General features: G+C 49.6%; 1 protein-coding gene across 1 annotated transcript; it reads right to left on the bottom strand.

The window, feature by feature from the left end:
• Window positions 1–2216: 2216 nt before the first annotated feature.
• On the bottom strand, window positions 2217–8208 carry TEKTL1 (tektin like 1). The gene is made up of 8 exons (XM_084758824.1): window positions 7542–8208; window positions 6967–7071; window positions 5405–5603; window positions 4897–5063; window positions 4692–4787; window positions 4485–4598; window positions 2989–3490; window positions 2217–2565 (listed from the first exon to the last, which is right to left on the bottom strand). The coding sequence occupies exons 1-7, from the start codon at window positions 8109–8111 to the stop codon at window positions 3242–3244; spliced, it is 1500 nt and encodes a 499-aa protein (XP_084614950.1). The 5' UTR covers window positions 8112–8208; the 3' UTR covers window positions 2217–2565; window positions 2989–3241.
• Between the last annotated feature and the right edge of the window lie 2429 nt (window positions 8209–10637).

The raw sequence follows: 10637 nt of genomic DNA, 5'->3' as shown, positions 1-10637 counted from the left end.
CCACACCCAAATTTGTTTTCAGCTTCTGTTCAGAGGCATCTGATTTAGGAGTTGGATATTGTTGACGTGTTTACAGTAAACAACAGTGTAATGCATGTGTGAATGAAGCTTATATGACAGGAGTCAGTCGTGTGTGTGTGTGTGTGTGTGTGTGTGTGTGTGTGTGTTTGTGTGTGAATGTAAATGAATGTATGTTCACATTAGGTTCATGTGCACATGTCTATTTTTGGAGACCAGAGGGATGACATGAGATGACTTCGTTTGTCACTCTTCACCTATTTATTTATTTTGGTCTTTTTGAGACAGGGTTTCTCTGTGTAGCCTTGGCTGTCCTGGACTAGATTTGTAGACTGGACTGTCCTCGAACTCACAGAAATCTGCCTGTCTTTGCCCCCTGAGTGCTGGGATTACAGGTGTGTGCCACCATGCTTGGCTTTTTCCACTTTGTTTTTTTGAGACAGAGTCTCTCACTGAACCTAGGGCTTACCAGTTTGGGCAGACAGGCTGACCAACACACTCAAGGGATGCAGCTCCGTGGTTCAGACTCCATTGCAAAGCCTGGCAATTTGGGTGCTGAGGATCTGACCTCAGGTGTTCACTTTTCTGAGACATCTACCTAGCTCCCCTTTTATTACGTTTGTCCTTTGGCAATCTCATACATGTACTTGATACATTCTGGTCACCCACCCACCCATTATTGCCCTCTCATCCCTATCAAAACTCGCCTTGCCGATAGACTTTTTGATACCCACTGAATTTAAGCAGGGATGTCTGGCTTAGAACTATCCACTGGGGCCTGGTAGATTTATCAGTGGGTACTCAGTTTAAGACACTGAGTCCCCTTCTCCACCAACCTATCAGAAGCCACTAGCTCTTCAGGGTGGAGTCCCTCCCTGATTCCTATCTGACTGTTGACAGGCTCAGTCTGGCATAGGCCCAGATGCAGGCTGCCCCAGCAGAGACTGAGTTCATGACTGCAACTGTCCTGGCCAGAAGATGGCGCTCCTTACCTTTACCTCACCTTCTGCCTCCTACAGTCTTTCTATCCCTCTTCTGCGGTGTTCTCTGGGCCTTAGAGAAGGTGGTCTAAATGTTTTGTTTATCCCAGTCTACTTTTCTTTTCTTTCTTTCTTTCTTTTTTTTTTTTTTTTTTTTTTTGGTTTTTCGAGACAGGGTTTCTCTGTGTAGCCTTGGCTGTCCTGGACTCACTTTGTAGACCAGGCTGGCCTCGAACTCACAGCGATCCGCCTACCTCTGCCTCCCGAGTGCTGGGATTAGAGGCGTGCGCCACCACGCCCGGCTTTTCTTTCTTTCTTAAAAAAAAAGTTATTTATTTATTTACTTATCTATCTATTTATTTATACAATGTTTGCCTGCATGTGTGCCTGCAGGCCAGAAGAGAGCACCAGATTGTTGTGAGCCACCAAGTGGTTGCTGGGAATTGAACTCAGGACCTTTGGAAGAACAGACAATGCTCTTAACCTCTGAGCCATCGCTCCAGCCCTCCTCTTCTTGGTTTTGCAAGACAGTTTTTCTGTGTAGCCTTAGCTATTCTGGATTCACTTTGTAGACCTGGCTGGCCTCAAACTCAGAAATCTGCCAGCCTCTGCCTCCCTGAGTGCTAAAATTATAGGAGTGTGTCACCGTTTTTTCTTTTCTTTTCTTTTCTTTCTTTCTTGTCTCTCTCCTCCTCCTCCTCCTCCTCCTCTTCCTCCTCCTCCTCCTTCTTCCTGGGAAGCTCAAAAGCTTACTGTGGATGAACCTGAACTTTTGGACCTCCTGCCTCCATCCAAATGCTGGGATGGCAGATCTGTGCCAACAGATCTTGCATCAGGGTGTTTTCCCTCCCCTCCAAGTCACATCATGACCTTTTTGGGTTAGGGACCTTAGACAGTGCTTGAACACTACCCCTGGAAGACATCTGACACAGTGAAACCACTAACGAAAAGCATGAGAAGTGCAGAATACAGGGTGCTACATAAACTCCTAGGAGGACACTTGCTTCCTCCTGAAGCAAGGAGGAAGGGCCTCTCCTGCTCCGTCCCTTCTGTGGGAGCCTGTGGAGTAGAATGGCTGGAAACTCACTGCTCTGTGACTGCAAATGACCGCATAAACATCAGTGTTGACTGGTAGCTACAATTTTTTTTCTTAATGAGGAAAGAAACACATACCTGTGGAATCTGATGGGCGAGGCTTAGCCATCATGTCTTTATCTTGGGTTGAGGCTGGAGAGATGGCTCAGTGGTTAGGAGTGTGCGCTTCTCAGCTCTGAGCATCAACAAAATTGGCTTACAACACTCTCTATCTCTAGGAGTCTGACACCGTCCTCTGGCCTCTGTGGTCAACTGCACTCACATGCACACAGGAAACTCCCCACAATTCCCTTCCCTTGAGTGTGCTCCATCTTTGAATGGTTTGGGGGGAAAGCCTGACAGGTGGAAGTCTGAGCCCTGGGAGTCCTGAGACTCTTTTCAAGTTGACAGTGGTTGAATCCATGAATTTAGATCCAAAGTGAGACTGCAAAAATCACCCTCTGCCTTGTCTGTGTGTCCCAGGTCCTGGGATCTAGGGAGAACAGACAGTAGAATTCTTTACTGGTGTTCAAGGGTACCAGGACACACAGGAGGAACTGAGCTGTGACTGGACGTCAACAGGGCCACTCAGGGGCCTATCCCAAAAGAACACCGCTGGCTGCAGGGAATGGATTTGTGAGCTTCCGGGGCAGTGGTCGTTATCAGCTGTGCTCACCGCTGCGCCCTGCCTAGTTCAGGGCATAGAGCTTTTTGTGGGGTGAGGACAGAAGCACACACTACAGGCATTCTGCTAAGAGAGCAGGCTCTATAGCCATGAAAGAAGATCCTGTGTGACCTTGGGCAAGTGGCTTAACTTCTCTATGTCTCGTTTTCCCAACTGTAATGGACAGCTGTTAGTTGCTTACGTTACCAGCTAGGCTATAGACCTACTACCGATATAGTCATCTGTTCTTACCAAAACCTTTCAAAGCAGGTGTCTCTCAGCTTGAAACCAGGCACCTGGGATTGGAATCCTAACAATTTGACGGCGGCAAGGAGACACTCGGTTTCGCTGTGTGATTGATATACAGTGGGTGCCTAATAAATTACAATACATTTAATTATAGTTCTGCTAGAGGCCATTTGGAGGGAGGGTTAGTCAGAGGGGAGGGAGGGCCATCTAGCTGGGGGGATCCTCTCCAACCACCCGAGCCCTAGGGTAGCTGTGGTCACTTGAGGGCGGTATTGGTTTGGCTGCGTGGTGGTGTTTGAGGGTCCCAGTCATTGATCAGGCGCTGCGCCTGCTCATAGCACACGTGCGGATGGCGCTGGCGTAGGCGCAGGCGCACTACATCGTAGTCCACGTCATGTCCTATCCTTTTACAGTTGAGGCCCCAGGCGAGGTTGTCGCGTGTTGTACGGAGCTCTTCTAGATTCTTTTCCATGTGCAAGTTGTGGCGCGTCAGCTTGTCCGTACCCTGGAAACGGAGGGGCAGCGATCTTGCTGGGAAGGGCTGGACCTTGGCGGGGAAGCTGCCAGCCTGAGCTGGGAGGGGCAGATCCTGGCAAAGGGGCGTAACGCTTTGCCGGGAGAGAGACCGCTCTTTAATAGACACAAGACTGGTCTGTGGTGGATAAAGCCTTGTGGATGAGGGGCGTGGCCACGCTGGGGAGGGACGTAGGCATTTTGCGGAGGGGTGAGGCTTTTAGGAAGTAGTGGAGCTAGCAAAGTCTTTCTGGGGAGGGTCCGGAGAGTGCTGGGAGAGGAGGGGTGTTTGTTTGGGAGAGGTGGAGCTGTTCTGGGATGGGGCGGAGCCGTACTGTGGGAGAAGAAGGACCCGTATTGGTAAGGGGAGGGCTTTACTGGGGAGGAGTGAGATTATGTTGAGGAGAGGTACGTAGGGCTCAAGGTAGGTACAGAGTGGGCAGTGCTGGGTGAACAGGGAAGCCAAACCCAAATCCTTGAGCTGGTGCTATGTGGGGGCAGGCACGAGTGTACAGTAGATGTGAAGAGGATTCTATGCAGAGGGCTGGTATTAAAGCTTGGGCTGGGTGACTCCTCACTTGCCAAAAAAAAAAGCATGTCTGAGAAGGTAGAGAGCTCGGTTGCAGGGGTCCTGGAAACAAAACCTGTGCCAGGTTTGCGAGAAAAACAAACAAGCAAAACACAAACACCAATGGCTGAGATGGCTGAGGGAGGGATGCTCTCACAACAAGATGCACCAGGAATGGTGAGACACATCTGAGCAATTTATGTTAAGAGTTCCGGGGTTGGGTGGTAGGAAGGCCAACCAATGAATGGTGTGGCCGAGCAACCCGGCCAACTTCAAAAGCCTGCTATCAGCGAGGTAGATCTTCGGTGAGCAGTTCTTCTTTGGTCAGGTGTGCTTGAGTTCCCTCAAGCAGCTTGCTAAGATGTGATCACACCCAGGGAGATGTGTGTGTGGGGGGGCAGGGGGGGGACAGACATACCTGGGCAAGGCGCGTAGCCTCGGGGAGCTGGGTGCCCACGTGTCTCTGATACATGTGAACCAAGGGTCTGTTCAGTTTCTCTCGAGCCTCCAAGTTTCTTTTCAACAGAGGACCCTGGCAGAGTGCGTTATGGTGAGCAGTGCAGCGGAGCCTACCAGATGCCTGCCCCTCCCCCCTTCCCTTAGCTGATTCTCCCTCAAGCCTTACCTTGATGAGGCCCCGCGTGACATACATCTCTTGATTGAATTTCATACACCGGTGGATAGTTCCCCTCATTAGCCCTAAAGTCATGGTCATTCTTTCCTGGAGATGGAGGGGGGTACAGGGTTCTCGTCCTGGGCTACCATCCCCTCCTTTCCCACCCACTCCAGTAGCAGCCATCCTCTGGAGTCTAGGGAGGCGGGGCTGGCACCTTCAACTCCAAGGTCTCGCGCATCTTCTGTGTTAACGAGGCGCATACGCGGTCGCTTATCTGCTTCTGTTGATTTTGAATGTCCATCTCGTTCTTGGCCATCTCTGCTAAGGTGTCCTTGGATTCCATCATCAAGCGCTTGGCTTCAAACAAGGCCTTAGCGCACGCTGTGAAAGCACAGGATGTACACGGTGTGTGTTTGGGGGGGGGGTGCTACGGCATCTCTTTGTCTTCCTAAATCTCTCCTACCCCTCTCCCCTCACTATGGTGGTGGTGGGTCAGGGGTGAAGGGCCAATGGATGAAAGACTGGGAGAAAGCCCAGGGAAGGGCTAGTTAGTGAGGATAATTCAAATTGTGCCTTGAGTTTGCTTCTTTTGCAGTAGAACCTGAGAATGAACGGGCATTGTGGGAAGTGCCCGGGGAAAGAGGCCAATCAAGGCGGTGTACTTAAGGGACAGCTATCTACGGGAGCTGTGGTTTTAGCAGACACCTTCCTGTGGTGCCTACCTGGGGTGTATGTGCCTACGGGGTCAGGGGGAGGCGTTTTCTGGCCTTGAGTTCGAGGAGTTGGGGGTCGGGTGATATCCACCCAAGAGTGGCGCCCAGCCTGCTCCAGAACCTTGTCCAGGGGCTGGTTCATGAGTTCCACGGCTTGCAGCCTTTCCTGACAGTAGAAGTCCAGAGTATCCCTGCAGGAGGCCAGAGCCTGAAATCCAGAGAAAGAAGACCAAAAATAAGCTTGGAGGTTGGGGGCAGGCCTGAATCCTGGGCCTCTAAACTGCTTTAGCTCATTGTTATAATGAAGCCCAACTTCATCAAAATAGAAGTTTTTTTCATATGTATATCCTTGTAAGCACACCTCTCACCTAGGTACTGTAGCCTTTCAGTAACCCATGTAATTTTCCTGGTGCCTCTTCTGTCGCCTGAATCAAGCAGATAGTTTTGCATGCTTTTTGAAGGGGTTAGCAAGCTACAGATGTAGATTGGCAGCCTGCTTTAATTTTTATTTATTTATTTTTTCTGGGACAGGGTTTCTCTGTGTAGCCCTGGCTGTCCTGGCACTCGCTCTGTAGACCAGGCTGGCCTCGAACTCACAGAGATCTGCCAGCCTCTGCCTCCTGAGTGCTGGAATTAAAGGTGTGCACCACCACCGCCCAACTATTTATTATTTTGAGCAGGACACTGTTAAAAGCCTATTCCTGGCCACACTGGCGAGAACCCACATTGGGCAACTCACAACTGTCGGTCCTTGCAGCTCCATGAAGAATTGACGTAGCTGGTTTTCTAGGGGCACCTGCACTACAGGTACAAGGCCCCCCCTTCCAATACACACATAATTAAAAATTATAAAAAATGATTCTGTGATATAACTCAGTGTGTTCAATACCTAATACTTTGAAAAATAATCTTTTTTTATATATTCAATTTATATATATAAGACCAATTTTATATATAAAAAATAAGATAATGATAGATACAAGGTACCAGATATTATGTTATATGAGGTTTAATAAATGAACATGGGGGGAGAAGGATGGGGGGTAGGGATGCCCCAGAGAGAGACAGAGACAGAGACAGGAAGAGTAAAAAGAAGAGGAGGGAGGGAGGGAGGGAGAGAGAGAGAGAGAGAGAGAGAAGAGAGACCTCAGGAAGAGTTTGTCCTTTTATATGGCAGGGCCACACCCCTGTGGCAGGTAAGTAATGACATCAGAGGTAGGTGGACTGCAGAAGAATCCTAACAGTCTTCCCTACACGAATCCAAACACTTGCCAAGTCCCTGCTGTGTGCCAGAGATTGTGCTGGGTGGGGTTTCGGTGTTCGGCTAACAGGAACAAGTTCCCACCAAGAGAAATCTGTAGATAGGCTTGACTAGCAGCTGGGTGTCAAGAGAGGAGGGCTATTATTTATTTACCGGTTTAAAAACTTTTTATTGGTAGGTGTTAATTTTACACAATGGGTTTATTATGGCATTTTTCAGAACTGTGCACAATTGTACTTTGACCCTATCCATCCCCACTTAGGCCAGAATAGTTTACGCATTAGGACCCTCTCCACAGATACCCCCTAACCTTGAGCAAGGTCTCCGATTTTTCCATGTCTTTCTCCATTTTTCTCTTCATGGACTTCAGTTCCTCTTTCTCCCATTCAAGCATGCTGTCAGCCTTATCTGGGATCTAGAAAAGAAGGGGGGAAATTACTTTCAGGAGAAGGCTGGTTGCGGGGGGGGGGGGGAGGAGATTTCATCTTTCAGAGTAGAGGACTAAACCTCCTTATGAATTGTGCATCGTGGCTCCCTCTTTAAACTTGAATCTCAGGACAGCGAAAATGGACAGAAGAGGGTCACTGGATGCATTTCTTTGCCCCTTTTCGCTATGTGGCCTCATTGGTTAAATACCCTTTCGGCTTTTTACTATTTATTTGGCTGTTCTACTTGGCTTTATAGAGGACGGGTGACCGAACCTGGTTTTATGGAGGCACAGAATGGGACCTCAATTTCGGTAACAATTTTGCGGGGGACTCAGGCTTTGGAGGCGCAGCCACCTATTCTGGGAGTGTCTGTGCAGGAGGTGGAGCATAGGTGTTGTCTGTCTATAGAAGGAGGCGGCAGCCTTTGTCCCTGGTGTGGTGGCGGGGAGGGTCGCACCTTCTCAGACTTGGGTCGGTAGCCCCGCAGCTTGACACTCTGCTGGTTGATGAGCAGGCCCTTGCGCACTTCGCTGAGCCTGCGGTCACTGGCCTCGCGCTGGCGCAGCAGCAGCCGCAGCTGCCCATTGATCTGGTGCTGCGCGCGGCCCAGGCGGGCAGCGGTGAGGCGCACCCCGCGCGCGTGCGCGTGCACCACCTCGGCGGTTTGCTGGGCGAGTGCGAGGCGGTGCATAGGCAAGGGTAGGCGTGCATACCAGGCCGGGGGCTTCATCTTCCCTTTCCACAGCGTGACTCCTTCTCCGGGCGGTGGCTTTTCTACGGTGCCGCCGCCTTTGAGCATCTCCACGCGAAAGCGCCAGGGCTCTATGTAGGCTGCCCGGCCCAGGTGGTGAGCCACGTTTGGGTCCAGCACACTGTCCTTGGGCTGCCACATGGTCACTGCTTCCTGCCCACAGCGATCGGTCAGATGGTGTGCCTTGCGGGATGTGGCCTGGGCCGCCTGGCGCCATTCTGGAGCCCCGATGCGCGAGTCCTGGCCACGGTCGGTGGAGGGGAGCAACACAGGCATGGTTCCTAACTCAGTGCCTGGATTTGGCCCGAGATCCTCTCGCAGAACGGACAGGGGTTCACCCACCCCTAACCACACACCACTCTTTTCCTGGTTGCTAGAATGAACAAGCCTAGTGCTTCACCATGGCAACAACCACTGAGACTGCGTTCCAGGGGCGGGGGAGGGGGGACAGCAAGCCAGAGAATCATGCTTGGAAATTCAGTTCTTATTCCTTGAGGAAGCCCTTTTTTACGGAGTTCTCGTTGTTTCTCTTGATTTTGGAAAAATGTCAACCAACCTATCCCCCCGAGCTGTCGACACAGATATTTGAAATACCTCAAGGAGTCCATGAACTAGCACTGTCATTAGTAGTTTTGAAGTAAACACGAATAGCATATACATGTATGTAATGGTGTGTGTGTGTGTGTGTGTGTGTGTGTGTGTGTGTGTGTGTGTGTACCACCACAGTGTTCATGTGTATGTGAGAAGACATCCTGTAGTATCATGTGGGTTCTGGGATTAAACTCAGGTTTGGCGACAAGCGCCTGCTGCTGAGCCATAGGGTTGGGCCCCAATTATGTTTTTTAATACAATTGGAATGAGCAATCAAAAAAAAAAAAACTGAATTAAGAATGCAATTCCTGGGCTGGGGAGATGGCTCAGAGTTTAAGAGCACTGTCTGCTCTTCCAAAGGTCCTGAGTTCAATTCCCAGGGACCACAGGGTAGCTGGCAACAACCCATAATGAGATCTGGTGGCATCTTCTGGCCTGCAGGTTTACATGTTTCCTCCATGCGTGTGACTTGCTGAGTTTAGCTAAGGCCGCCTGTGTGAGCATGGGTGGGAAGTTATTTCCAGGACACCACTGAAGAAAATGACATCCCCTCCCCAACAACAATTAACTGCCAGTTGTCCCTCTGGGTGGTGGCGGTGGGCCCTCATGGGCCCCTTCCTCAGATCTAAGACAAAGTATTTAGGGCCTTAATATTTTTAATATATATTCGTTGAGAATCTCATACAGGTACGAAAGGCAGTTTTGGTGATAACCACTGCCACCTCCTAACTCTTCCTGGGGCTTACCTCTCACCTCCCTACTTCCTGTCATTTCTTCACAACCCACTGAGTATATAATTAGTGTTGCCTAGCTACACATGGACGTGGGCCCGCCCGCTAGAGCATGAGCAGCCTACCAGGGACCATAAGAAGGGTGCAATCCTGTGTAGTTGGGTCTTGAGCAGACAGTCACAGCTGCAGTGAGTGCGTGAGGACAATGACTATGTCATGTCCAGGTGATATCTTTTTTTTTTTTTTTCTGCACTTCTCCCTGCCCTCTGGCTCTTAGGATATGAATGCACAATATTTAACACAGAAACACCCAAATGAAGAGAACGGGATTGACTCACCTTTCATTTTTACTATCCGGAGACACTCATTCTGAACGCATTCTTTATTTTGCTGTCTCCATCTCCCATGTCCCCTGCTTCTTTCTCACGTAGGCCACCGGGGGAATTTTTGTTGTTTTTGACGTTGAGAAATTAGGCTCTCTGGATTTTTTATAATAAATGATACACTATAGAGTTCCTTTTCCCTGCCATCTCAGCTGAGGATGTCCTATATTATGAGTGTCAAGTGGGCAAGGCACCTCTGTGAAGTTGCTATGTGGGGGGCTGAATGGATGAGGAGGGACCTCTGAAAAGTTCCAGCCCCTCTTTCCTCTTTTTCTTTTGCTATTACATGGAAATGCCCTTCGCTCTGAAATCTTGGCAGGTAATTATCAGAGACCCTTTTTTAGGTTCCCCGATGTCTTCCCTTCTGGGGCACTGGTTTCTACTTTTAGCAGGTGCCCCCTTTCTCTTGGAGATAATCACATCAATTGGTCTCTCATTCCAGGGGGATGTGACCTAGAATCTGTTTTGTCTTTGAGAAATGAGGTCGCTTTCCTGGTGGAGGTGTCAGGAGATGTGGGAAGCCCCAGGCTCTATGGCGAGTTTCCTGGCCACCTCCTGCAGAGGTGGGGGCCATATAGGTCAGTGAGTGATAAAGATTGGTTCATGGGGCCATAACTTTATTGGCCCTTTGAGTTGACGCAGGCTAAGGTCAACAGGGGACTCTTGAACTTAGCAGATCCTACTGTTCCTTTTACAGATTTTTCCAACTTGACCCACAGGTAGCATTTAAAATCGTTGAGCACCTAAAACTTGAATCTCCTCCTGTGGAAGCTAGTATAAATACGATCTGGAGTTACATGGGGGGGAAAAAGTCTCAAGCAGAGATTGTTTAGTTCAGGTTGGTCTGTGGGTATGTCTGTGAGGTATTGACTTGATTGTTAATGGATGAGGGAAGACCCAGTCTACTGTGAGTGGCACCATTCCCTAGGCAGGGGATCCTGACCTGTATAAAGTGTAGAGAGGGCACTGATCATGAGTGAGCATGCATATGTTCATATCTCTCCACTCTTCACCGTGGATACAGTGTGACTGGCTACTTCAAGTTCCTGCCTTGACTTCCCTGATGTGATAGACTGTAACCTGGAATTATAAGCCAA

This window comes from Acomys minous (assembly GCF_964271855.1).
Source record: "Acomys minous genome assembly, chromosome: 15".
Classification (NCBI taxonomy): domain Eukaryota; kingdom Metazoa; phylum Chordata; class Mammalia; order Rodentia; family Muridae; genus Acomys; species Acomys minous.
The sequence above is the reverse complement of the archived record's forward strand: the minus strand, read 5'-3'. Positions and strand labels throughout refer to the sequence as shown.

What these genes read in the sequence shown, in the direction of transcription:
- TEKTL1 (XM_084758824.1), bottom strand. Translation starts at nt 8,111, where the DNA reads ATGCCTGTGTTGCTCCCCTCCACCGACCGTGGCCAGGACTCGCGCATC. An exon ending in AATCGGAGACCTTGCTCAAG is followed by an intron (nt 5,604 to 6,966) that starts GTTAGGGGGTAT and finishes TCTGGATTTCAG; the next exon opens with GCTCTGGCCTCCTGCAGGGA. An exon ending in CGTAGGCACATACACCCCAG is followed by an intron (nt 5,064 to 5,404) that starts GTAGGCACCACA and finishes GTGCTTTCACAG; the next exon opens with CGTGCGCTAAGGCCTTGTTT.